Source organism: Epargyreus clarus, unplaced genomic scaffold (assembly GCF_041222505.1).
Source record: "Epargyreus clarus isolate Ecla_fem2 unplaced genomic scaffold, WU_Ecla_fem_2.2 ptg000009l, whole genome shotgun sequence".
Classification (NCBI taxonomy): Eukaryota; Metazoa; Arthropoda; class Insecta; order Lepidoptera; family Hesperiidae; genus Epargyreus; species Epargyreus clarus.
The window spans coordinates 2,546,263-2,569,760 of NW_027332217.1; the positions used below are offsets into that span (position 1 = coordinate 2,546,263).

The 23,498-nt window shown below is 36.3% G+C and overlaps 1 protein-coding gene across 2 annotated transcripts in view; it reads right to left on the minus strand.

Annotated features, from left to right (window-relative positions):
* The window catches only part of rols (zinc-RING finger and ankyrin repeat domain-containing protein rolling pebbles), a 218,870-nt gene extending 202,568 nt beyond the window's left edge, over positions 1-16,302 (minus strand). Inside the window, exon 1 of one of the 2 annotated variants that reach the window (XM_073076406.1) lies at positions 15,777-16,302. In XM_073076406.1, coding sequence (XP_072932507.1) covers positions 15,777-16,248 — 472 coding nt within the window. In that variant the 5' untranslated portion in view covers positions 16,249-16,302. The remainder of the gene's footprint in view (positions 1-15,776) is intronic. The other variant, XM_073076407.1, reaches the window with a different exon arrangement.
* Positions 16,303-23,498: the final 7,196 nt, after the last annotated feature.

The following is a 23,498-nucleotide window of genomic DNA, read 5'->3' on the forward strand; positions in this document are numbered from 1 at the left end:
GAAAATGATATCTGCTTTCAATATTTAACTACTGCTTCTAATGATGGGCGTCAGTTAAGCCACACACTTCAACTCCCAATAAAATATACGTACTGCGAAAAGATACAAATCAATTTGACTTTTTCATCCTTACGCTTCAACAATCTCACAGATGCTAGAACTACAAGCGTCATTGGTATAATAATACGTATATGTACTAACATGAAACAATGCGAATTAATTCTATTCACCCATACCAGAGCTGCGTACATTGACACATTTGGACAATTTAAGCTGATTAAATCATTGTTGCTCATTGGCGACGCGGCGATGGTCGTGCGCATTCGTTTATGAACTTTAATTGATACTGAAACCTTTGACGTAAGACGTAGAGGGTATTTAGGACGAGAATTTTGCTAGACAAGTGGCCGAGCCAGATTCATATCAAATTCTATGGTACTATACGGCTCTCTGCTCGTAGAATAGGTTCAAATTAGGGTTGAATCAAGTTAATCTATGTCTTTCGTTCCTGAAGTTTAAAGTGTAGTGATACTCATTCTTGGTTACGAAGAACTTTGTTAAGAACTAAGTTAGGAACAGTTCTGTTCCTAGCTTAGTTAGGAAGAAGGAACTAAGTTAGAAACAGTTCTGTTCCTAACTTAGTTCTTAGAGGCTTATATTACTCATATATTAAGCGTTCCCTGGTAATGGAAACCTACCAAATAAGGTTGCTTACCTGACACCGATCAGAGCTGTTATCAGACAGAAATAAGAGTGACACTATTCCGTTACAGTTGTACTATGAAGTACTGTTTTTGACTCCTCTAAGGGCTTTTTTTCTATTTCAGCCTTTTACAGCTGTTCCCAGGCCTCTTAAAACCCGACGCCCAACCGTTCAACACGCTAAGAAGACTCGGGTTGCGTTCTTTTGGAGATGGACGGCCACCGGGGAGGTTTTAGAGCGGTAAGAGTCCCATATAATCCTGTGTCGCTCTTACGGCACCCGGTACCTTATGAAGGTTTCCCCCTCGTTAGCAAAAAAGGCCTTTTAAAAAGTTATACTAATTAAAGAGTCTAGGACCGAACAGAAGCACCCTGACTAAGTCATTTCCACATAAGCAAGGAGAGAAAATCTCTCAATTTAACCGAAGGGCAGCAAATCCCAGCATGGTCTTATCCTCCTATGTATCCCGAAGTACTCTGATCCAGTTCTGGCGGAAACATTGCGTGCCCAATACCACAGCTTTACAACTAGAAGCTAGCTTTCATCATCTCAATTACAGGCAATTAGCGCAAACAAGAGAACCAGTGACACTAATGTGAACAAACTAGAAAATTACACGTGAGAGTAGGTCTAGGACATTCTTCAGTAATTCCTCGACAAGGTGGGGGAATTACCACATTTATCAGCACCATATCGGGTATTGAATTATTTGGACCAAAATGTCAGCATAAATTGACAATGACAATTAAATACAAATCAATTAATTGAAATAAATCTCACAAATTGTCTAAAATTAGAGTTAATCTCTGATACAAAAACGTCCACAGATAACAATTTTATGGTTTCTCTACATCTAACTCATGTCTAAATAAAAAATCCGGATTCTTAGGAAAAACAGAGTCGTCAATCCATTTCTGCTTCAATTCGGGGCATGGGTTATCCTCTCATAGTGAGACGGATTTGGGCTAACCATTTGGCGGACGCTAGACACATAGACGGCTAGACGGATTAGGCTGGCCAAGTCTAAATTGGCATCAAACAGTTAGTTATATAAATTAAGTCGTCATTTTAATGTTATTCGTGTCTATTTCGTGCGATTCGTTGCTGATAAATGAGGGTGTTCCCTCAGGGAAAGTTGCATATTTATTTAAATACATGTAGCGTGTGAACGTTATTATTTATAGCGAGGCTGGTGGTTGGAAAGCTGAGGAAAGTGTCTGTCGGTCGGGTAGTATTGGTTAGTTGAACAAGACTTGGATATAAGATATGATTTGCTGTATTCTGATCGAAAAATTAACTTTGGGCAGGACCGAAACTAGTCCCAATAGTCATTTTTAAATTTTTTAAGACTTTGATAATTATAGTGCTATATGAAACTGAAGAAAAAATGCCCGTGAAGTTACTCTGATTCACTCTATTTGTACTCTAAATAGGATTGGAGTGTTATCAAACTGCAGGGGTCGGCTAGAAATGCATTGCTATCGCAAAGAATAAGAAGTTTCACTTTAGTATCTCTGCTTTATTACACCTTTCGATCCAGATTAACTTTATATCTGTGAGCTATATAGGTATTCATAGAATTTTATTAAGGTTCACGCTTTGCTGAGTATTGGTGACCACTGTAATAAACAACAATAGTGTTAGGCGATGTTGTGTTCTTGTTTGAAGGGTGTTGAAGAAGAGATCTTCTTTAACACGCTCACTTCGAATGCCTCAGATATGTACATACATACCTACTTAACGATTTTCGATTGCAGATGTCTATGGGCGGCAAAGGTTATTTATCATCAGGTTGACTCCAAGCTCGGTTTGCTACCTCTATATTTAAAAAAAAACTTTCTACAGGGAAGGGTCCACCCATTTTCTAGATTGAAGCCCTAAGTGGCTTCCTAAAATATTGTTAGTGTAGCTTAAGGTGTTTAAGGTAAACACCACCCGGATTTTTAGTATTAAGTCGTTATTTTAAAAGTTTTATGCTTCAATCGGAAATTATCCACATAAGCTTCACATAAAACAGGAAATTTTATCGCAAAGCGCCTTCCTATTCCAATCAATTACACACTTTACGTGTTAAAGTTATCAAAAATAATTACGGTAATAAAAAACTTTGCAATCAAAGTTAATTGTACCTACAAATTTTATGCCAAAATTATGTTATCGGATACCAAATTGGTATTTTCATTAATTGTCACACACTTACTGACTTTATATGGTGCGGAAAAAGTAAATTATGATGTGATAAAATTACCTTTTTGATAACTTTTAGGAGAAAGAATAATTTCAGTTAAAGTCTCATTGCGTGCAAAAATGTTAATACACAAGTTGTCTTTAAGCTTTCAAACATGATTCTAAAGTATAGCTAGCGTTTAGTTTAAAAATGGTTTACGATGTCAATGTGTTTATATTTTTAGGGTTCCGTACGAAAAAAAATCAAAATGGGAACCATTGTAGCGGCACTCGTGTGCCTGTAAGTTCGCTTGTCATCGTATGTCACAGATTTGGTACTCATTTGTTTTCCTAAGACCCAAAGATGAAGATGTAACTTAAATAGGTGAATTTTTAATTGGACACTGACTTTAGCCCGTCCAAATAAAAAATGAAAAATAAAGTTTTGAAATACTGGGACATATTAAATGAAAAGGCTCGTTGTAGGCATGTAAAATATATTTTTGTTATAATTCTATATTCGTTTTAAAGTTATTCAAGATAGAAGATTACCATTAAACCTTAATTAATTGTACTTATTCAATAGAAATTTTCCAACCTTTCCTACTTATCTATAACTAGATTTAGTACCTAACCTAGTTGTCACCAGTAACCAGATGATATATTTGTATGATAAAGTATAACTTTCCTTGCTCATTTACTGTGCTTTCCAGCAATCAAGTGTTAAATCGAAGAAAATATCTTGAAAAGTCTATCGTCTGCTTAATGGCATTTATGCGTTGTCGTATTGCTGGCGAGTGGCGAGTAAACGGTTACTCGTTTTAGTTATTGTAGAAATAATATCGATGGTTCTAAAGGTTTGCTCTGTTGGTAGACCAAAAGTACGTAAATAAGGTATGAAAGACACATCATGGATGTAAGTATATAACGGGCCTAGAAGTTAGGGGTCCGTCCTCGCCGCCCCTATATACTCGTAGCATAGAAAAAAACAAAAAAACTTTTTCACCGTCAAATATCAGAGACTAGACAAACATTATGTTTTATTAGCTGAAAAATGTGTATAAAAAGATTTAAATTCAATTTCTGCTCTAAGCGGACCATTTATCCAGCACCCTTAAAAATATACAGCAGTGCTTAAATTTCTTCATTTGGCATTATAAGTTACTTGTTGACGGATTTTGATATAATTATGCGATGTATTATGATTCGTCTAAATTATATTATAAATAAACAAATTATATTATAATAATTAGAAGTATAGTTATAAAACCGAAAGCGGTGCTATCCTTTCCTGAGCGAGTTTTTGTTACATTTCGTAGATAATACGACACATGTCTACCCTTACACTCAATCAACGTTAGCTGTAGAATTAGCCCCGTTTTCCCCACATTTGCATATAGAATGCAGTGAATATTTTATAATAGTTATAGCTTCGTGTAAATTAGAAGAACCGCATTTAATTTTGCAATACATTTAATTTGTGATTTCTAGATAAGATTAGTAAAACGTTTCTTGTTATAATGGTTATTAGGAGAATTTCTATGTAATTACCAAAAAAGTTGATCTCTCAGCGCTTTAGCAATGGTGCAAACGTGAATACCTTCGTGGCGTAGCGGTAATTTTACTGCCTGCCACGTAGAAGGTACCGGGTTCGATACCCAGTCAGACAACGGTAAGGGAGATCATTTTTGACGCATCTGTGGCTGATCTCTGTTCAGGCACGACGCTTGTCTTATGTAGAGTTGATCACAGATGTTGATGGGCGGCAGTAGCCATCAGGTGGAGAGCATGTTTGTTTGCTTGAGCATGCTTCTTCCTTCTAAAAAAATGTGGGCACACCATTATTACTACCATTGTATATCTATATCAGGATTGGCTATATCTAATCCTGTCAATCCTTATCACAATGACAGTTTCAAAAAAATACAGTAAGTAAAAAATACCAGTTAGTCCTAGTTAACAAATTAATATATTAATATATATATTGGAATATTAATATATTGGAACCGGACAGTTATAATCCGCCCATACCGTTGATCGCTAAGAATACCCGTATAATTTGCGTCTAGACGTGACGTCACCAGATGGTTCCTACTTGCTTGTAAGACAATATTAATCAAAGGAGATTTAGGTACAGCATCAATTGATTAATATTTACTTAAGTAGATACTTATGGTAAGTGAAACCAGTAGCAACAGTAGGTAACTGTGTTGCGTAACCTTTGCCTTTTAACGGAAAATCTGACAGCAGTAACTATGATATTCGTAGGTTAGTGGTTGAAACTCGTCCTCTCGATTGGAGGGTCCGAGGTTTTACTTATTATGACGGTAAATAAAAACATCATACACGCCTAAGCGTTTCCAAAAATGTTCTCAATGGTATGTGAAGTCTATCAATTTCGTAGCGCAGTGGACTAACTAAAGTTTAGATTCTAAACCCTTTTCACTCTGAGAGAGATTTTTTTTATAATATGGGAGTAGCAGACGAACATGCAGTCCACCTGATGGTAAGTGGCTACTGCCGCCCATGGACATCTGTAATCAACCCCAGATAGGATTAGGTATTCCTAGCTGGAGACGGCGACAGGTGCGCCGCTACCCCTGAGGGCTAAGCTGGAATGCCTCGGAAAAGTATGTCTCCCTTACCACACCCTTCAAACCAGAACACAGCAGCGCTCAAAACTGCTGTTATGAGGCAGATATTGGTGTGGCGGTGGTGCCGCCGGAGTTGATCCACAAAGGGTTCTACCACCTTCAGCAAATAGTTGAATATTTTGAAGAAACCTACAGGCCTGAGAGTTAAAAGTTCTGAAAGGCATGAAGTCTATCAATTCTCAGCGCAGTGGACTTACTAAAGTTTAGATTCTTAATCCTTCTCACTTAGTAATCCCATGCCCAGTGGTAGGATAATGGCTCAACGACAAATAAAATTTAAAACATAAAGTGTACTCTTTCGCAAGCGTTAAGAAGCAGCGTAGGTTTAGTTAATACTGTTCTACTTAGATCGTTATCGTGGTGTGAATTGCTTTAACGTGAGATATTTATCAATGGAGGAAATGATGTCCGTGGCACGTATGTCACGTTTGAACTTGCTTTTTTATGGATGTAAGTGATTTATTTCTTTTATGTAATGGATTCAAACGAGCATGCCTCTCACCTAAGCTTAGGCACGGGTCGTCACTCAGAGTGAAGTTTCCCTCTTTCAGAATATAGAATTGCTAGACTCCACAAATGTTTGAAGACAATTTTTTAAGAATTTTCAAATTTCCGCACTTTCATACGATGTGGTTTGTGATTCGATGTGTAAGTGAATTTTTAATACGCACCTAACTTTGAAAAATCACCTCGTGCCGGGGATCTGAACCGCAGACTCTCCAATCGAGAATCCAAGTATTTTCCACCTTTAACTTTTTTTTAAATCTCTCAAATTTGCAGGTTTCCTCACGATGTTTTCCTTCACCGTTTAAGCAAGTGATTAATATTTTCTAATATGCACACGACTTAGAAAAGACAGAGGAGCCTAGTATTTGAACGTCGGACCAAGATCACTGCTAGATTGCAGGATAGTATAAGAAAACAAAAAAATCTCAAAGGTATGTGAAGTCTACCAATACGCACTTGGCCAGCGCGGTGGACTATGGCCTAAACCTTCTCATTCTGAGAGGAGACCCGTGCCCAGCAGTAGGATGATAATGGGTTGATGATGATGATAAGAAAACAAAAACCCTAAAAATCTAACATATTATACATACGGAAGCTACAAAAATCTATACAAAATTCGACGTCGTATCATTTTCTTTATTTCCCCAACTCTATTCTTAACTCGTTCGTTTTCTTTTTAATACGTGAAAGTAGAATCCAGTTACATTGTAGCTAATGGTTTAACTAAATACCTTAATGCGGTTATACATCCGTTGCCGCGTGTTTTGGATTGTATGCACTCTGCTTTCCCTTCGCGAACGCGGTAGATTACGGTTGAGTGTTTAAAATGTCTTAGGTGGTGATATTTACGCGTAGCTCGAGCTTATAAGATCTTAATCAATATAGGAAGTCACACAGTGTGCAGTCGGAAGTTGGATGGCTGACCGAGCGATGAAATTTTTCGTGCGCTTAGGAGGGCATATTAACGTATAAGTCATGGGATGGCCACTAAAGCGTATTTCCGTCCTATAGGACGAAAATACGCTCTCAGCATTATATATCCTCTTCATTTTGGATTATAGGAAGCATTATAATCAGCATTATATTCCTTCCTATAATCCGAAACGAAGTGAAGTATGCTCCAAGCTTCCTCCAGTTATAAGGATAAACCTACACCCAGACGTGGGACATACCAATAATAACGAGATAGCTCAATTATACACGAATAGTCAATTCGTGTATAATAGTTTGAATAATTTTGAAGGTGGTAGAACCCTTTGTGGTTCGACTCCGGCGGCACCACTGCCACATCTATTTCTACCTAATAACAGCAGTGTTAGGCGCTACTGTGTTCCAGTTTGAAGTGTGTGTTAAGGGAGACAGACTTCTCCGAGGCGTTCCAGTAGTCCTCAGGGGTAGCGGCGCATCTGTGGCCGACGTCAGGTAGGAATATCTAATTCAATCTGAGATTGATTACATATGTCCATGGGCGGCAGTAGCCACTTACCATCAGATGGACTGCATGCTCGTCTGCTGCTCCTATATTATAAAAAACAAAATAGTATCAACCAGGTCCTGAATCACGGAAGCGCTTGAAAAGGTACTACTACTAAGTACTACTACTCGATTGCGCTCAACGTTGGTTACGCTGTAAATCATAGGATTTACACACGTGCGAGCCTATGTGCGCTTTAAAATGCCAATAAACATATTTTAATTCCTGATAAACCTTACGCTACCCATATACCTACTTTCTCAGAAAACTGTTATCTAGACACGTCGGTTCGCTGACCAAATTTCGGGATTTAATTTACAGGCTTTGATAAGTAAAAAAGAAAGATAATTCACCGCCTTAAAATTGAATGCAGCCACAAACGGATGTTTTTGTCAGCTATTTTTTAATTCTTGACAAATTAAAATCATTTTTAGAGAAAAATTACGTGTAAATAAGTAACTAATACTACGTAATTTACGTAATAAATATATATTTTTAAAAACATTTCGGGGACAATTCAGAACGGAGACGTGGTAACTGGTAACACTTTATTTACACAACAATTTAAATCCTCAAAACTGGTTACACTTTCTTGTTAGGAGTGATCAATCTAAGTGTTTTAGTCATCTAAGTTTACAGGATATTAAATACCTTAATGGGCACTTTGGTAATACGGCACTGTCAGCGAAATATCTTTTAATCCTCTTAAGTACCGTATTGGGGGCCTACCACCATATTTTAAGAACCATCATAGTTCAGGAAAGTTTAAATATTGCATCAACATTATTTTGTTTCGTTACCACCACCTCCTTTAAAACAGTATTGTTTTATACCTGTCGAGTGATGTAAAAGAATGAGTAATTTATCTATTCCTTATCCAAGAGGAAATGAAACATCGAAACTAGTGTCATCTCTTTCCCACCACGGTCTTGATTGTGTTCCGTTATACGCAGTTGAACAAACTTTAACCCTTATTCATTTTTATTCTTATCCCATATTCATATTATAAAACGAACTGAAATGACAATTAAAAAAAATGCTTAAAAAGTTAAATTTCCTGCAAGAAAAAAGGATGAATAATTTCGACCGACAAAATACAAAACTGCTTATTGTAATATTATAAAAACAATCTTACTTAAACGAGGTTTTGATACGAAATTTCAATGTATTATTAAAACAATATTGTTTTAAGAGATGGTAGTAACCCCCTGATACAAAATTTAAGATTGATATCGACTTAACGAAATTAACGGTTTTAAAGCAGAGATTACGCAATGAATGCGAACGTTTGAGATTTAACGCGATTGTGTTTTTGATAACTTGATGCCGTTTTAACGGGTTTTTGTTGAACGATTGGTTTTAGGTTTGGTTAGTGTCATTTTAATTGGCAAAACCTAGGACAACAAGGAAGTCCGTTAAAAGAATGCATCATAAAAAAGAACATTAATACAAGTATGTAGTTAATAAAATTATAAAACTGACATAAATTGCCGGGTTTAGAAGTTTAGTATTTGACTCGTAGTATTAAACTCGTAGTAATCGGAATACTCATAGATTTAATTTTAGACAAGTTCCACCACAAAAAAATTAAAGTCACTCACTGCTTAAGTATATTTTTAACTTTGATAAGAGTACCTGATGTACGGTTCAAGAGATAGAAACTTTTTTTGACGAGGGGGAAACCTTCAAAAGGTACCCAGTGTCGTAGGAGCGACACGGGGTTATCTGGGATTTTTACCGCACTAAAAACCCCGGTGGCCATCCTCAGCGCTGCGAAGAGGACTCCGAGATCTCCAACGGAGCGCAACCGGAGTCCTCTGAATGTGTTGCCCCAGGCTCCGTCCAGGCGCTCTCCACACCGTATGGTGTTTACGACGGTATGCGACCACACATACCGCCGTCCTTCCCGGGGCCGCTGGTCGGGCGGTTCGAGCTCCCACTCTTGCGGCCCGCAACCCCGGAAGCTCTCTTTTAGTCGCCTCCTAAGACAGGCAGGGGATACCGTAGCCCTATTCTAATTTCGGTACTACAGGGACAAGAGATAGAGCCCTGTGACAGACAGTGGAGGCTTAGTAATAAGGACCCGTTTTACCCTTTGGATACCTAAAAATACAGCAGCGAATTTTTTTCCTATAAAGTATAAAAGTGGAGCAATGGTGTTGTCACTGCCACTTGTTCACATTCAGGGGTAATCATAATTCGCTTTCTATACTCACAAGCCCACACTAGGCTTACCTTTCTCGTGCGTGCTATGGACACACACAAAGATAAGTATACAGACACGTTTTTTTTATTTTTTATTATATAGGAGTAGCAGACGAGCATGCAGTCCATCTGATGGTATGTGGCTACTGCCGCCCATGGACATCTGTAATCAACCCCAGATAGGTTTAGATATTCCTACCTGAGGTCGGCCACAGATGCGCCGCTACTCTTGAAGACTAAGCTGGAACGCCTCGGAAAAGTAAGTATGTCTTGACCCTTAAAACCGGAACATAGCAGCGCCTAAAATTGCTGTTATTAGGCAGAAATAGGTGTGGCGGTGGTGCCGCCGGAGTCGAACCACAAAGGGTGTTACCATCTTCAAAAAGACGGAAACAGATATCCAAATCCATCAATCAGATGTCTGGTCTGGGGTTGAACCTGGACCTTTTTGCGCGTCAGACCAGTTACCGCTCTGCCACGAGGGTCGCCCCCACTCAACATAACCTCAAACCATTACAACCTGAACTCATTGACATGCTGATTAATACCATGACATTTAATTAATAAATCAAGTTAAACATTAACTTTACGTACCGTGCATCGTCTGTAGGTTAACTATTTAGCGTTCTAACGTTCAATTAACTGACCGATAGTTAATATTGCTGATTTATCTGCCAACCGAGCGAGACGCTACTCACTTGTGCCAATTAGATTTCTATGTTGCTTATCGAAGGTGTTACTATGGGTGCTTATCTGCGTCTCACAGTGAAGTCTCAAAAGTGACTTTAGAGTGAGATGAAGATGACAGGCTGGGAACCCATATGTATTCGAGGTAATAAAATTGTTCAACTCATCTCGCTAGATTCCTATTGTATTTCATTTTAAATCTGGCTTCTACAATAACATTTTTCAGCTGTTATTTGGTTTAAAGAGTTGTATGGGTTGCTTCTACCGTTATCACTTTAAGCCTTGTGGCATGCAGCGCTTACCCTACCGGTCATAGATGGATAGAAAGCTCCAGGTTCGATCCTCGGCAAGACACATTTAAACTATGAATTTATTGGGATACTTCGAAAATACATGGTGTTTATAACTGTAGAAAGCGTTTTCTAAGACTGACTGCCAACAAAAATTTAAAAATAATATAATTAAAAGTAAAATGAAAAAAGTAGCTTCGACAAATAGTAGTGGAACCGCTCCAATTACTTTTTCTACTACCCAGCCCTGCATTTAAAGCTCATATATCGTGACACTTAAATCGTATGTGATTATTTCTTGTGATTACTTATAGTTCTAGTTTTTCTCTTATACAATGAGACAGTATTAAGTTACTGTGTAGTTAGCCACATCAATAATACTTAGAATCAAACGATTGAGAGCTTTCGTGTAATGTTTATAAGATATGTTCTGCTTTTATTTTATTTAATGAAAGTATTTATAGGGTACGTATTCTACTATGTGTTACTGTGTAGGCTATTGACATCCGTAACCAACTTTTTATGAAAATTGATAATAAACGAGCATAAAGTACCGTTGTTAAGTGGTTGCAAACCCTTTATCTAGATTAATATCTAATACTGTTTTTTTTATTTTTAAAAATTGAAAAAGCGAATGGATTTGCAGTCCAACTGATGGTAATTGGTCAATGCCGCCCACGGGCGTCTGTAATGAATTCCTTAAAGAACAGGAGTTCTACATAAAGTGACTTGGTACTCCCGAGGACTAATATGGTCGCCTCATAATAACGTTAGTCAGCCGACTAACTACCTGAGCTCGAGCGACACATCTATGTCTTTTAGGGCTAATTTGCAACCCTATTATAAGTGTCTTCGCCTTTCCACTACCTTTACCAGAACACGTTCCTACCTCCGAGGGTTGGAATACTTTTCTGCTATACCACTCCCATGAAATCAGAGGCTTATCACAGTTGTAACCAAAATTGATAGTTTATTTAGTCTACACGATTAAATCATATTACAGTTAGTCAAGATAACAATAGTTTAACTAACAATGGTAAGAAGCTTATGTCATTGTATTGAAGAAATGTACCTCTACTGTGGAGTAACAATGGTCGTCAGTCTAGGTCAACTACTAAACAGATAGCCATGCGTAGTGAATTGATGTCTATTAATCGGCCTCATTTATGAATAAGTAGAAGGACTGCAACCAATTGTAAGTCCCACTGCAGGCTTCGAGCAAACACTACCCGGAGCGGATTGTTGGACGTGCTTAAGAAGGTAATTGATAGCTCGTATAGGATTTGTTTAGAATCCTGATGAGACTTCCGAAAGGGTGTAATGACTGGTAGCGAATATGGTTTAATATGCCTTCTACAAGAGTCGCGAGGTTCTACACGTTTGCAAAAACTACAAAAACAATTTACTCATCAAACCAATTAAACACCAATTAAAATGGGATATGGTTCTATTAATTCTACCAATACGCAGTTGGCGAGCGCGGTGGACTATGGCCTAATCCTTCTCATTATGAGAAGTGACCAGTGCCAGCAGTGGGACAGTAATGGGTTGATGATGATGATGGTTCTATTGACGTTTATGCGTAGAAGACTAAATGAAAGCGTTATACCACTTTATCAGAACATTTAATTGCAGTTTAAAGAAGAAACGTTGTTGGGGACGAAACGTTAATATAACCAAAATTTACGCTAAAACTGTCATATCTTCCACTTGAATACTAAATAGTAATTACTTACAAAATGGGTCATATACTAGTACGACACCTCGCTATCTGCTACAGTAGATACAGAATGGCATTCAACGAGATAGCATCTTGATGGATGTGGCTGCAGGAGAAATGGTACTCTCGTAATGAGCCTCAGAACTTTCTACTGTTTAAATAGATTTATTATGCGACACTGCCACTTTTATTGGAGTTATGCTTTTGGTTGGAAATGGAAGTGTGTTTTCTGTTAAGTATGGCGAAACTACCTGACATAGGTCAATTTCAAAACCGATTCGAAGTGAAGTCTGAAGAATCGATCGACACAATTGAACCTCTTACACTCGTTAATAATAATAATTAATCTATCCACGAATCTACATTTGATAATTACTTCATAATTAGTATTAGTAATTGTAATTTCATCTTGGTAAATTTCCATAGATTGAGTATTAGAGGCATCGATCTTAACGCCCGTTATTAGATAATAGAAGAGTTAACTTTACATGTTCCGAAAATTAAGTTAAATAAAAGTATCATCCTCCCTAATGCTCTTTTTTTCATGATAAATATGTTATTATTAACTTGCAACGGTATCAGTATAGAAAGTAGGTAGCTCGTCTGTTGCATCTCATAATGCGATTAACAAAAAACCGTGCCAAATTGCGAAATAATAACCCGGCTCAGTCTCAAGACGGTATTGAAATTTTCGATCTTAAAATACTTATTCTCAAAACACTCCACTTGGAGCAAATTTACAGCAACTCTTAAAGAACTTTTAATAGATATATAAAATATTGTCATATATGGTATATTTAACAAATAAAAATCGTAATTTATGTGCGAATAAAATATAATAAAACTGAATGGATTTAAGTTGAATGCTAAAAATATTTGGGATTCTCAAGACTTCTGTAACTTTTTGAGAACGGAAAATTTTAAATAGATATTTAATTGATAGAACAGGAAACAAAAATATGAATTAAGGCAAATATAATCAATTCCCAATGCTATTACTTGCCTACCAGAAAATGATTTAATCCATAGTTCTCAACGTTGTCTAAATGTAGATTGAAGTTATAGGGTCCTACCAGGTCTCCTTTAATAATGCAATGAGCAAGTGCTGTTAATCTTTCAGAGCTACTATCTTTAAAAATAGGATCTACTATTTCTGTCGGACAATCAGCCATTGAAGTCTATACTATTCGTACGTCAATTTTGTTGTTATTGTTAAATTTTACGAGTGCTTTCGTACTAGACCCCTAAAGCGTATCGCGGTCTGTTGAAGCTAATGTGTTCCTCAGTGCCTGTTTAACAAAAAGTTCGCGGACGGTGCTCTCTGACTGATTAGAGATGCTGCGAATTCAGTCTCTAAAGTGCTTTCTTATGCTAAAAAGCAATTATTTTTTAAACGAAACAGATAAATCAAAGTCAATTTGGATGTGATTTTGTGTTTTTCAACTAAGGGGTAAGGGTATGTTGGCATGCACGCCAACATACTCGTCTACTACTCCTATATTGAGCATATCTTGTAAACTTCTCTACTATTAATATTAAATTTAAATAGCAATGCAGCATGTCTCCCTTTTGATGGTAAATGGTTACTGTCCTCTATAGACATTTTTAACCAACGTATGCTACCCTGAGTGCCCTGAGTACGTGCACGCCCAATGTGGTAGAACATAAGATAATTGTTATAAATTTAAGATCCTTGTAAAATACTATGTTCTTGCAAAATAAATGATTTGATTTGATTTGATTTGATTTGAAGTTGCAACGCGAAAGACATGCGCTAGTATATAGCTGAACCATAAAATCTTCCTATTTACTAAACAACTTTAAAACCCACTTGGGGATATCAAAATCTTTTTAAAGTTTAGGAACACAACCTGTTAAAACATTTTCAGAAAGTACATGCTCTATCAGTCCTATTTACGCAAAACTAAGACCGCTTAGGGATATTTCAATCTTAATGTTTGGGAACGACATCTTTACAACCTTTTTAGAAGTAAGAACACTCTCTGTCAAAGTTTAATCGTGATCAGTATAATCCGAGGCTTACCCAAATCTGCGTGGGAGTCGATTTCCTCTTTCAAAGCACAATTTCCACCTATCCGAATGAATCTTGTGTGCTTGGACATTTTATTAAGTACATCTACATATGTAGGGTTGTCAAATAATTGTAAAGGCGACCTGTCAAGCACTAAACTTGTTTGCATTCGCGATAATATCGCTTTTATAAGACAATTTTACAAGAAATTCGATACGCATCCATTTTCTGAATTCATCAATAGATATAGATCACACCTATTTTTGATTTTTAATCTTACTTAAAGGCATTTGGTTTAAGAAGATGGATACACCTTTATTTCTTCTAACTTAGTCTTCAAGATAGCAACGTTTGTTCTTACTTACTATAAGGCAAAATCCAATCTTATTTTGGAGATCACGTTATCTGTCCATTAAGTTTGCGTGCTCATTTGCTTTGCGCACTTTTCTTTCATCTACAGTTCTAATATCGGTTACCGATTATAATCATAAGCTATAACGACCATTTAAAATCAAATGACCTTATTATTTGCTAATATAATATCATAAACCTTATCAGCCCTAGCGTCGCACATTCATATACACATCACACACACATCGAACACGTGTAACACATGTAACACATGTTTACACGGTTGTTTATAAACAAAATATTGGACAGTGAGAGACCCGTGCTACGTGGGCCGGTAATTATGTAAATGAGTCGGATGGTCATTGATCATCTACAGGTCAACGCACCGAGATTTGGTATCGATTGCATTTGATGGTTTGGTTTGGGCTGATGCTGGAATGTCTGTGGTGTACGACTAATGAACTTTTGTTACATAGTATGTATTAACGTATAAAAAATCGATTTGAGGTTTTAGCACGAAAATGCTACAAAAAATAGTGAACTAGTTATTTTTTGGTCAGCATCGTTTCAAATATGAATACCTTCTTCTAATAAATAATAAAAATATAATGGATTTCTGTGAAATAAAATTATGCGAAAATTCGACGCAAAGGTATAATAAAGGAAAAACGTAAGGTTTCGTTCAAATTACTTGCTTGACAGTTTTTTCCCCAAACAACATTTATAATGACACTCAATATGTCAGTCCGGCGTAATGTGAACAAAACCCCAATCTTATTGCTTAGCGCGCTGAGCGTTAGGTAGGTGCATACATTAATGTCCCTGTAGTTCATTAAAACACAGCATGGCTTAAAATCAGCAGTTATGAGAAGAAATAGCTCATCGCTGTCACGTCCGCATTATAATTTCTTAAAGTGACACCTACATTAAAAAAATTGACATTATCTAACCATAGAATAAAGAAAAATGAATAAAAATAGTGCTAACCTTGATTCCAAGCAGACGTGATATTCTCGTGGTAGAAGTACTCGTTCTCCTCTTCATCCGACCACAGCACCCCTTCAATGCTCGACGTAATCCCCTGACCCTCTGGCCCGTCCAGAATAGACCTACGCGACAGCTGGTCATAACTCGGAGGTCTCGATAACGAACAAGACGATATATCAGCTAGGGACGACCGAAAGTTCTTGACACTTCGACTGTCTATCGGCCGATAGTAACGCAAGGAACGACTATCTTCAGATTTAACTGAACGAAGCGACCGACAGTCATAATTTAGGCCATCATTTATATTAGTGATGTCTCCTAAGGATACTTTGAAGTTGTTTGACGAGATGTCTCCTAACGGGACCTCGCATGAGCGTCGTTTCATGCTAGTCTTCTGGGATGGTGTCTCCCCCGTCGCCTGCATATGCCGGCTCACGCCAGCGCTTTGCAGGAACTCGTTGGAATTGTACATTTTAAACTAACTTACACCTAGGTAAGGTTTAGGAACTTTGTTTTGACTAATCGAGTGGAATTATTCGTTCATTGCTGTTCGCGGTGAGTGATCTGAAACAAGGATAAAATAATATTAGGCTAATTATATAAAACTAGTATAATAACCAAAATTAGTATCTTTTCATGAAATGTTATTTTAATACTTTTATTTTACTAAAAATGCAAGCAGAATAAGTTTTAGGAAACTGAATAACATTTCATCGAAATTGGACAAGACAATTACTAAAGGCAACAACGCCATCTAGCAGTTAATTCTTAAATTACTACGTCATGGGTGCAGTGTGAGTGATACGTTGTATTAACTTGAAGCTGACAGTATTCGATGTAGTTATGCAACATGCCCATAGATGGCGTTGAAATCTATCTTAACGTATAATATCTGAAATTAAAGAACGGATTGAGAAATACGGATATGTAATAATCTTTAATTATTCGATAGACTGAGTTTAAAGGAACTTTTTGTGGTTCAACTCCGAGGGCACCACTGCTAGGGCACCCATTCATTTGCCTAATACCATCAGTATTAAACGTTGTCTTTCGATTTGTAAGGTGTTGGTAAAGGATATGGATACATGAGTGGCAGTAGTGACTTACCATCAGATGGACTCCACTTCAATATTATAAAAATATATTATTTATTTAGACGCCTAAGGGGATTGAACCAAAAAGTCACAGCAGAAAACCGCCATAATGTTTTTATTATTTTCCTCATCTCAAAATCCATCTCTTATTTTCACGGTCATTGTTTTATCTGACATAAATATTAACGCCGAGTACAAGGGCTGACCGGAAATTAAAGGACAGTAGTGCAAAAGTAGGTCAGGTCCTTTGGCGCGCGAAAAAAGTTCCTTCAGAGAGCCACAGGAAATGAAATGTCTATGGGCAGATTTCTGTATAACACAAGGTTTGTTGAGATGATATCTATCTTTGGTTATGTGAAGAAAAATATAAAAAGATAAATCCAGATGATATCTGGAGATATAAGATAAATAAAGTTATTTTAATAATTATCCACCATGTGGAAGTAGAGTAAGTACATTTCATTTGGTATATATATGACATGTGCACATTACTTAATTCTTTTCTAACTATTATGTGTAGGATATTATGGGATTACTTTTTTTTATTGTAAAATTACACTTTTAAGGTAATGATGCACAAAGAATTCCGGGTTTGATCCACAGTCAAGCATGTACCTACATATAAATATCTCTTTTGTCTTCAACACCTGTTATTTATTATTTAATCTGTCCGTTTTCTTGCCTTCCAAAAAAATTAAATTGACAATTTTACGGAAGAGAAGAGAAAGCTCTCTTCCGTAAAATTTTGATCTTCGATAGGAAAAAATGTATAGATTACTTAATAACGTCTTAACGGATAGACAATTAAACAATGATAGTCTTTCAAAGTACACAACAATACACACATATGTATACTACCAACATCCATCGGAGTCGCTCGAATTTATTGTCAAAACTTAACGGGGCTAATTTATGTTCAGAATAAGTCAGCGCCCAAAAGTTTTCGGTACCACTTCATTATTTGGCTTTTAATTTATCGAAGTTTCCAATTTAAGCACCCTACCTGAAAGGGCTGATTTATATCAATTTTACTTTAACTTATTTACGGTTATTTCTCGACTTCATTAAATTCGGTGTTTTGTAAGACAGACTGAAGAATAAGTAAGCGTTTTATTTATGTGTTTTCGTAGGAGTCCTTGCACGGTATGTCTCTGTCTGTCAAAGTAATGCATAAATATTAAGGTATATTCTAAATAAATATAGTTAAAAACAAACACGCTTTTATGTTAAAATCAACTAAAAAGTAGAAAATAATTTTCAATCTAGGAATCAATTAAGGAACAGTAAATTGTATAATTGTAAAAAAGCGTGTTTTTTAGTTTTTTGAACTATATTTATTTTATTAATTTTTAGTATTTGTTGTTATAGCGACCATCATTATGCATCGTCTGTAAAAAAATCAAGTGTCTATCTATTACGGTTTAAGAGACAAAGCCCTGTGACTCACGAACAGACAGCGGAGGGTTTCGTTTTATCCTTTGAGTACGGAATCCTAATAATCATTCTACAAGATGGCATTATAGACATGTTTCAGTACATTTGAGTTATAGGGAAATAACTTTATTATTTTCCAAAGCTAAAAATCAATCTAGTAACTTTGCCTGAACGCTCCATAAGGCGCTTTCTCTCGCCTCGAAAATCGTTAATCCTGAGAATATTGATAATGACAATGGTACAAAATTATTAAAATCGTGTATTGTCATCGGTTTTTGATAATTCTTCAAAATTTTGAATTAATCTGAACGTTCAAGGTGGATAGAAATCGGGCTCTAAGATTCCGTTACTGTTACGTACACACATACAAACGTACAACCCAAGCTAATAAAAGCGTGTTAAAAATAGCTAATAGAAACAAAAAATGTCTTTTCTGTTAAAGTACCTATTCTGTTTCAGTAAGTACCTAATAGGAACATTTTGATTTTAAATGCTAAGCGTCAGAGGTTTATATCCTAGATACATTCTGTTAATAATACCATTAGAAATTAATTCATGATGTCTATTCATATCTGGTTAGCCTGATGGATTAGCCTGAGCTTTCCCAATTTTGCGAGGACTCATGCCCAGCAGTGGGAAAATAATGTACTCGTAATGTTATATTAAAACAGTATGTAAATCTTTAATCAAATCTCCCTTTAATAGAAAAAAATACCACAATGACTCAGTGTCCTACATTTTCCCATGTTGCAGTCGATAAATAATTTCCACCTTATGAATTAGACTTTTAAAGAAAGGCCTATTAAAGTACGAGTATCTTTTGTTAAAAGTCTTTTAGAGATTCGACGAATGTTTCTCTATATTCGTATGCTTGGGTTTTCTGTGCCTTTGTAACCCTTTCAAATTCAGTTTAGATGATTTATTAGAAAAAAAGATGAAAGAAAGAACGATTATAAATAAAACTTCTATCGAGGAAATAAAAAAATGCTTTCAAAAAATTGGTCACTTTTTATTTTATCTAAAAGTTAACTGCCCTATCTTCATAAGACTGCGACATAGGAGGGTTTTGTTGTTAACTAGGGCGAAGGCAGAGGGAATCCTAACCTCACAATAACTGACGTTGCCTTTACAAATAGGAATGCTAGGTTTCCTCCTTTTACCACCCTTTCCTTTCTATTTCAAACAATACAGTGATGAGTATTTTGCGGGAAACGGATTAATTATGACATCTTGTTGTTACTCGTATATAGGGTTAAGAGTGTGTCACAATTGTCTCTTTGTAAAAATATGCTTGTAACATAACAAATAATTAAAAACAGAATTGATTTAAAACAAAAATCACTGCTGATGAAAACAAAGGCTATGTCACTCCCGCAATTTAGACGAATCCTACGGTATCTCATATATTAAATTTGTCAATCCGTTTGTGCTACAGAGCACATCAAAAAAATCATTCAAAATACATACACAGATACGCGCACCTACATCCATACAAGTCACACGTCCAAAAGAACATTACCCTCTCGAGACAGTTGTATAAAATACCCGACGGTTACAAAATTTTCTACGTTAATTTCCTTTATCGCTAAAGTAAGTAATAATTATTTTTTAATGTACCTACACGAACTTGGAAATATCAGTATAATAATACAAATAGCATAGTAGATAGGAGATACACGAATTTCTAACTAATAAATGCTATGTGAGCTTGTTTGATTGTTTTTTTTCCCTTTTACAACGTAACTACATAACCGATTGTCATGAAATTTTGTACACACGTGGTCAGGGTTCCAGAAAATGACATAGGGTACGAGGGATGGGTAAAAAGTAACTATTGTCATAACCTCTGACGCAAACACATAGTTATGTTGTAGTTATTATGTAATAGTTGTCAATAGGTATGTCCATTATTACAGCCAATCAGTTAACGTTTGACTATTGACACAGACTCTATTTGGAGCTGTATGGAGACTCCGTTTGGAGCAATTAGTGCAAAGTGCTATTCCAGTTACGATTGTCAGGTCTAACTTGATTGAACTATTGACCGTACTTTGAATGCACGTGGAACAAATACTAAAGCTTTTTAGAAAATTAATTTTGGAAATGCAAATTCAATTAAGTATTCCTCGATGTCACAGTTGGTAAAATATGGATCAATTACTTATTTTTGCAGCAAAAAAATATTTTTACCATGTAGATATTTGCTATCGTAGTCGGTAATTCGTCGCCTGCTTTTAAGAACTCTATTTCCACCTTTATTGAAGACCTTCATGATAGCGTTCCACAAATGCCTTCAAAAATCTATCGATTTTTCCATTTGCTTAGTAAGATACGTCTCTCCAGTATTTGCCTGCACCGCATACTTAAATACTTCGCTCATATAGCCCGAAGAAATAATGACAACCTAGAAAAGCTACTGGTGACAGGAACGGTGGAGGGCAAAAGACCCAAAGGACGCAGCCCAAAACGATGGTCAGACCAGGTATCGGACCATCTAAAGATACCGGTCAGCGAGGCGATACACTAGGCCACTAATCGCAATCTCTGGAAAGACGCTATAAAGCAAAGAAGTCACGATCCTCAGCATTGAGGGACCGACTATATAGAGAGAGAGTAAGATATGTAAAATATATACAATCATAATCACCTACTTTTTGTCTGTAGCCGAGCAAAGATTTTATTGTTTGATACAGATTTCCCTTCAAATTAAAATGACAATCCTTCTAATGGTAATTGGTCATCGCCGCCCATGGACATTTGAAACCAACTCCATATAGAACAAGAATACTACCTGATTCCGATCGACGCGTTCCCATTCTTGAGGGCTAAGCTTGTTACCTCATATGAAAGTCATAGTTTATCGCATCGTTTGAAGTTGCCTTCGTCAATGATTAAAATTTCACATCGGAACTACGAGTAGAATTTGATGTAACTCGCATATCACCGACTGCAACTGGAGAGCTATTGTCGCGGTCTCTATTAGGACCTGTTTGGAGCGTTGGGAATTCGTGTAGCAATTATCGCTAAGTAGTGTTTGTTGGAAATTGATTAATTCGATTTTATGTTTCTTCTACTAGAGTTACTTTTAATTAACCAATATGTTTCAAAGTTTTTTGCACAAAATAGAGTAAAGGCCATTTTTGTATATTTTAGAAAAATATCTTAAAAATATGTTTTCCTAATAGTTTCTTGATTCTTTAAGAATATCTACCCTAAAAAATGTAGGCTTTGGTTTAAAGGCTTTAGGATTAAAGGTTTGATTGCAATGTTACAAAGAGACAAAATCAGTCATGAGTGTTAAATTATGATGTAAAAAACGAAATGTCTAGACCGTAACCGTTTATTCAGGCTACATTATCGTACATTCTTCTGTTTTACGGGTGTTTAAGACTCAATTATATTATTTATTCGTTAGCTCTTTTTCATTTATTATCCTTAATTTGACCCTGATAAATTCCGTGCTACAAGTTAGGTAATTCCCACCGTTCGAAGTAAGCAGAATCCAATTTGGCGGAGCTTGGTTTAATCCCGCGCTGCGCTTACATGGCTCCCGCAAAAGTTTTTAGGCTATTTCGGGATTTTTCTGCTTAACGAAAACTGTAATGATTACAAAACGAGCCTATCTGGAACAACTAAACGCTCAACTTGTTTCATCCCACGCTTGTGTCTTATATCTCGAATATATGAAACATTTATAAGGTATGTAATCTGTACTAGTAAAATGTCTTTAGGGGGAAAAATGCTTTTATGGCTTCAAGACCTACGTCAAAATTTTTTGGTTTATAAGTGTACTGAAAAACACAACTAAGTATATATCTAATAACTTGTTACACAAAAATCACTCAGAGCACAAATAATATTCATCATTGATGCGGTTGACCAACCCGAGATCGAGCCTGAAACACGCCGTGTGACAGTTGTAATTTTGGATCAATACAAGGTATTGTTACATCACAATGTATAAAAAACTTTTTTTAACATATCTATTAATTCAACCTAAACCAAAAATATACGGGCCTCTGCAAACCTGCTGCTTATAGCATTTGAAATAGACAGTTTATCTGCTTTTTGAAGCTCGACGCTACATTCAGTACGTTTGGAAGCCGATCTTACCTAAAATTGGCTGCTTGTTGCAGCAATTGACTAGGAAAAACAATGTAACATTAAAGCAGTCGCGAAAATATATGTGCGACAGCAACTGATGCAGCAAATCGCTAAAACATGATGCAGCATAGCTTCAGTCGCTAAAACGCGAATCGCAATGCTAAAAGTATTTAGCTTGCCGCGACCGTAAGCGCTTCAAACCTCATGCTCCTGCTTACGTGAAGATCGCGACAACCGTTCTAAAACTATTGAAAGACGAAAAACTTTATAATACAGTTTGGCGTTGAATGGAACGCTGAGTGCTTTCTAAGTTGTAAATGTTGTGTTGTGTGAAGAAGTGTTTAAATTTAAAACGCCGGTATTAAATAAACTTGTAACGAATGGCAGGCAGTATAAACTATTTTTAGACTTTACTGGGACGAGGTAATAAGTTTTTGTACCACTAATATTGCGAGACAAGATGCATGCAATATTCATAAAGATACAAATTTTATGAGCTATTTTATTGAAAAGTTATTTTTTCATGTAAAACACACTATCTATCAATTGAAATTCCAGCCACTTGCTAAATTCAAGGAACGAGCTATATTTAAACTATTGACGATATCAATGCGTAATCTTTTCACAAGTTCTGTAGGTAATGGTTTAAAACAGTTGAAATCGGTCTTATCATTCAGTTTGTCGTCCAATTACGAATTTGCAAATATTTACGAATAGTAGGTATCTACTGAAATCATTTGAGCAAAATATTTCCAGTTTGAGCGTTGAATATTAGAATTTCTAGAGCGTTCTAGAATATTAGAATTGGAATATTCTAAACAGCTTAAGTTATTTATAGTAGACGACCAAATGTTATAATGATATAGTTGTAATGATAATAAAACAGCTTTTATTATTATTATAACATAGGGGTCGAAGACGAGTATACAGTCCACCTTATAGTCAGTGGCTACCGCCGCCGATGGACCTCTAACGGGTAATCAACGCCAGATAAGATTAGATTTCTACCTGAGGTCGGTCACAGATGCGTTGCTGCCCTTGATGACTAAGCTGAAATGCCTAAATAGTATGTTTCCCTTGCCACAATTCG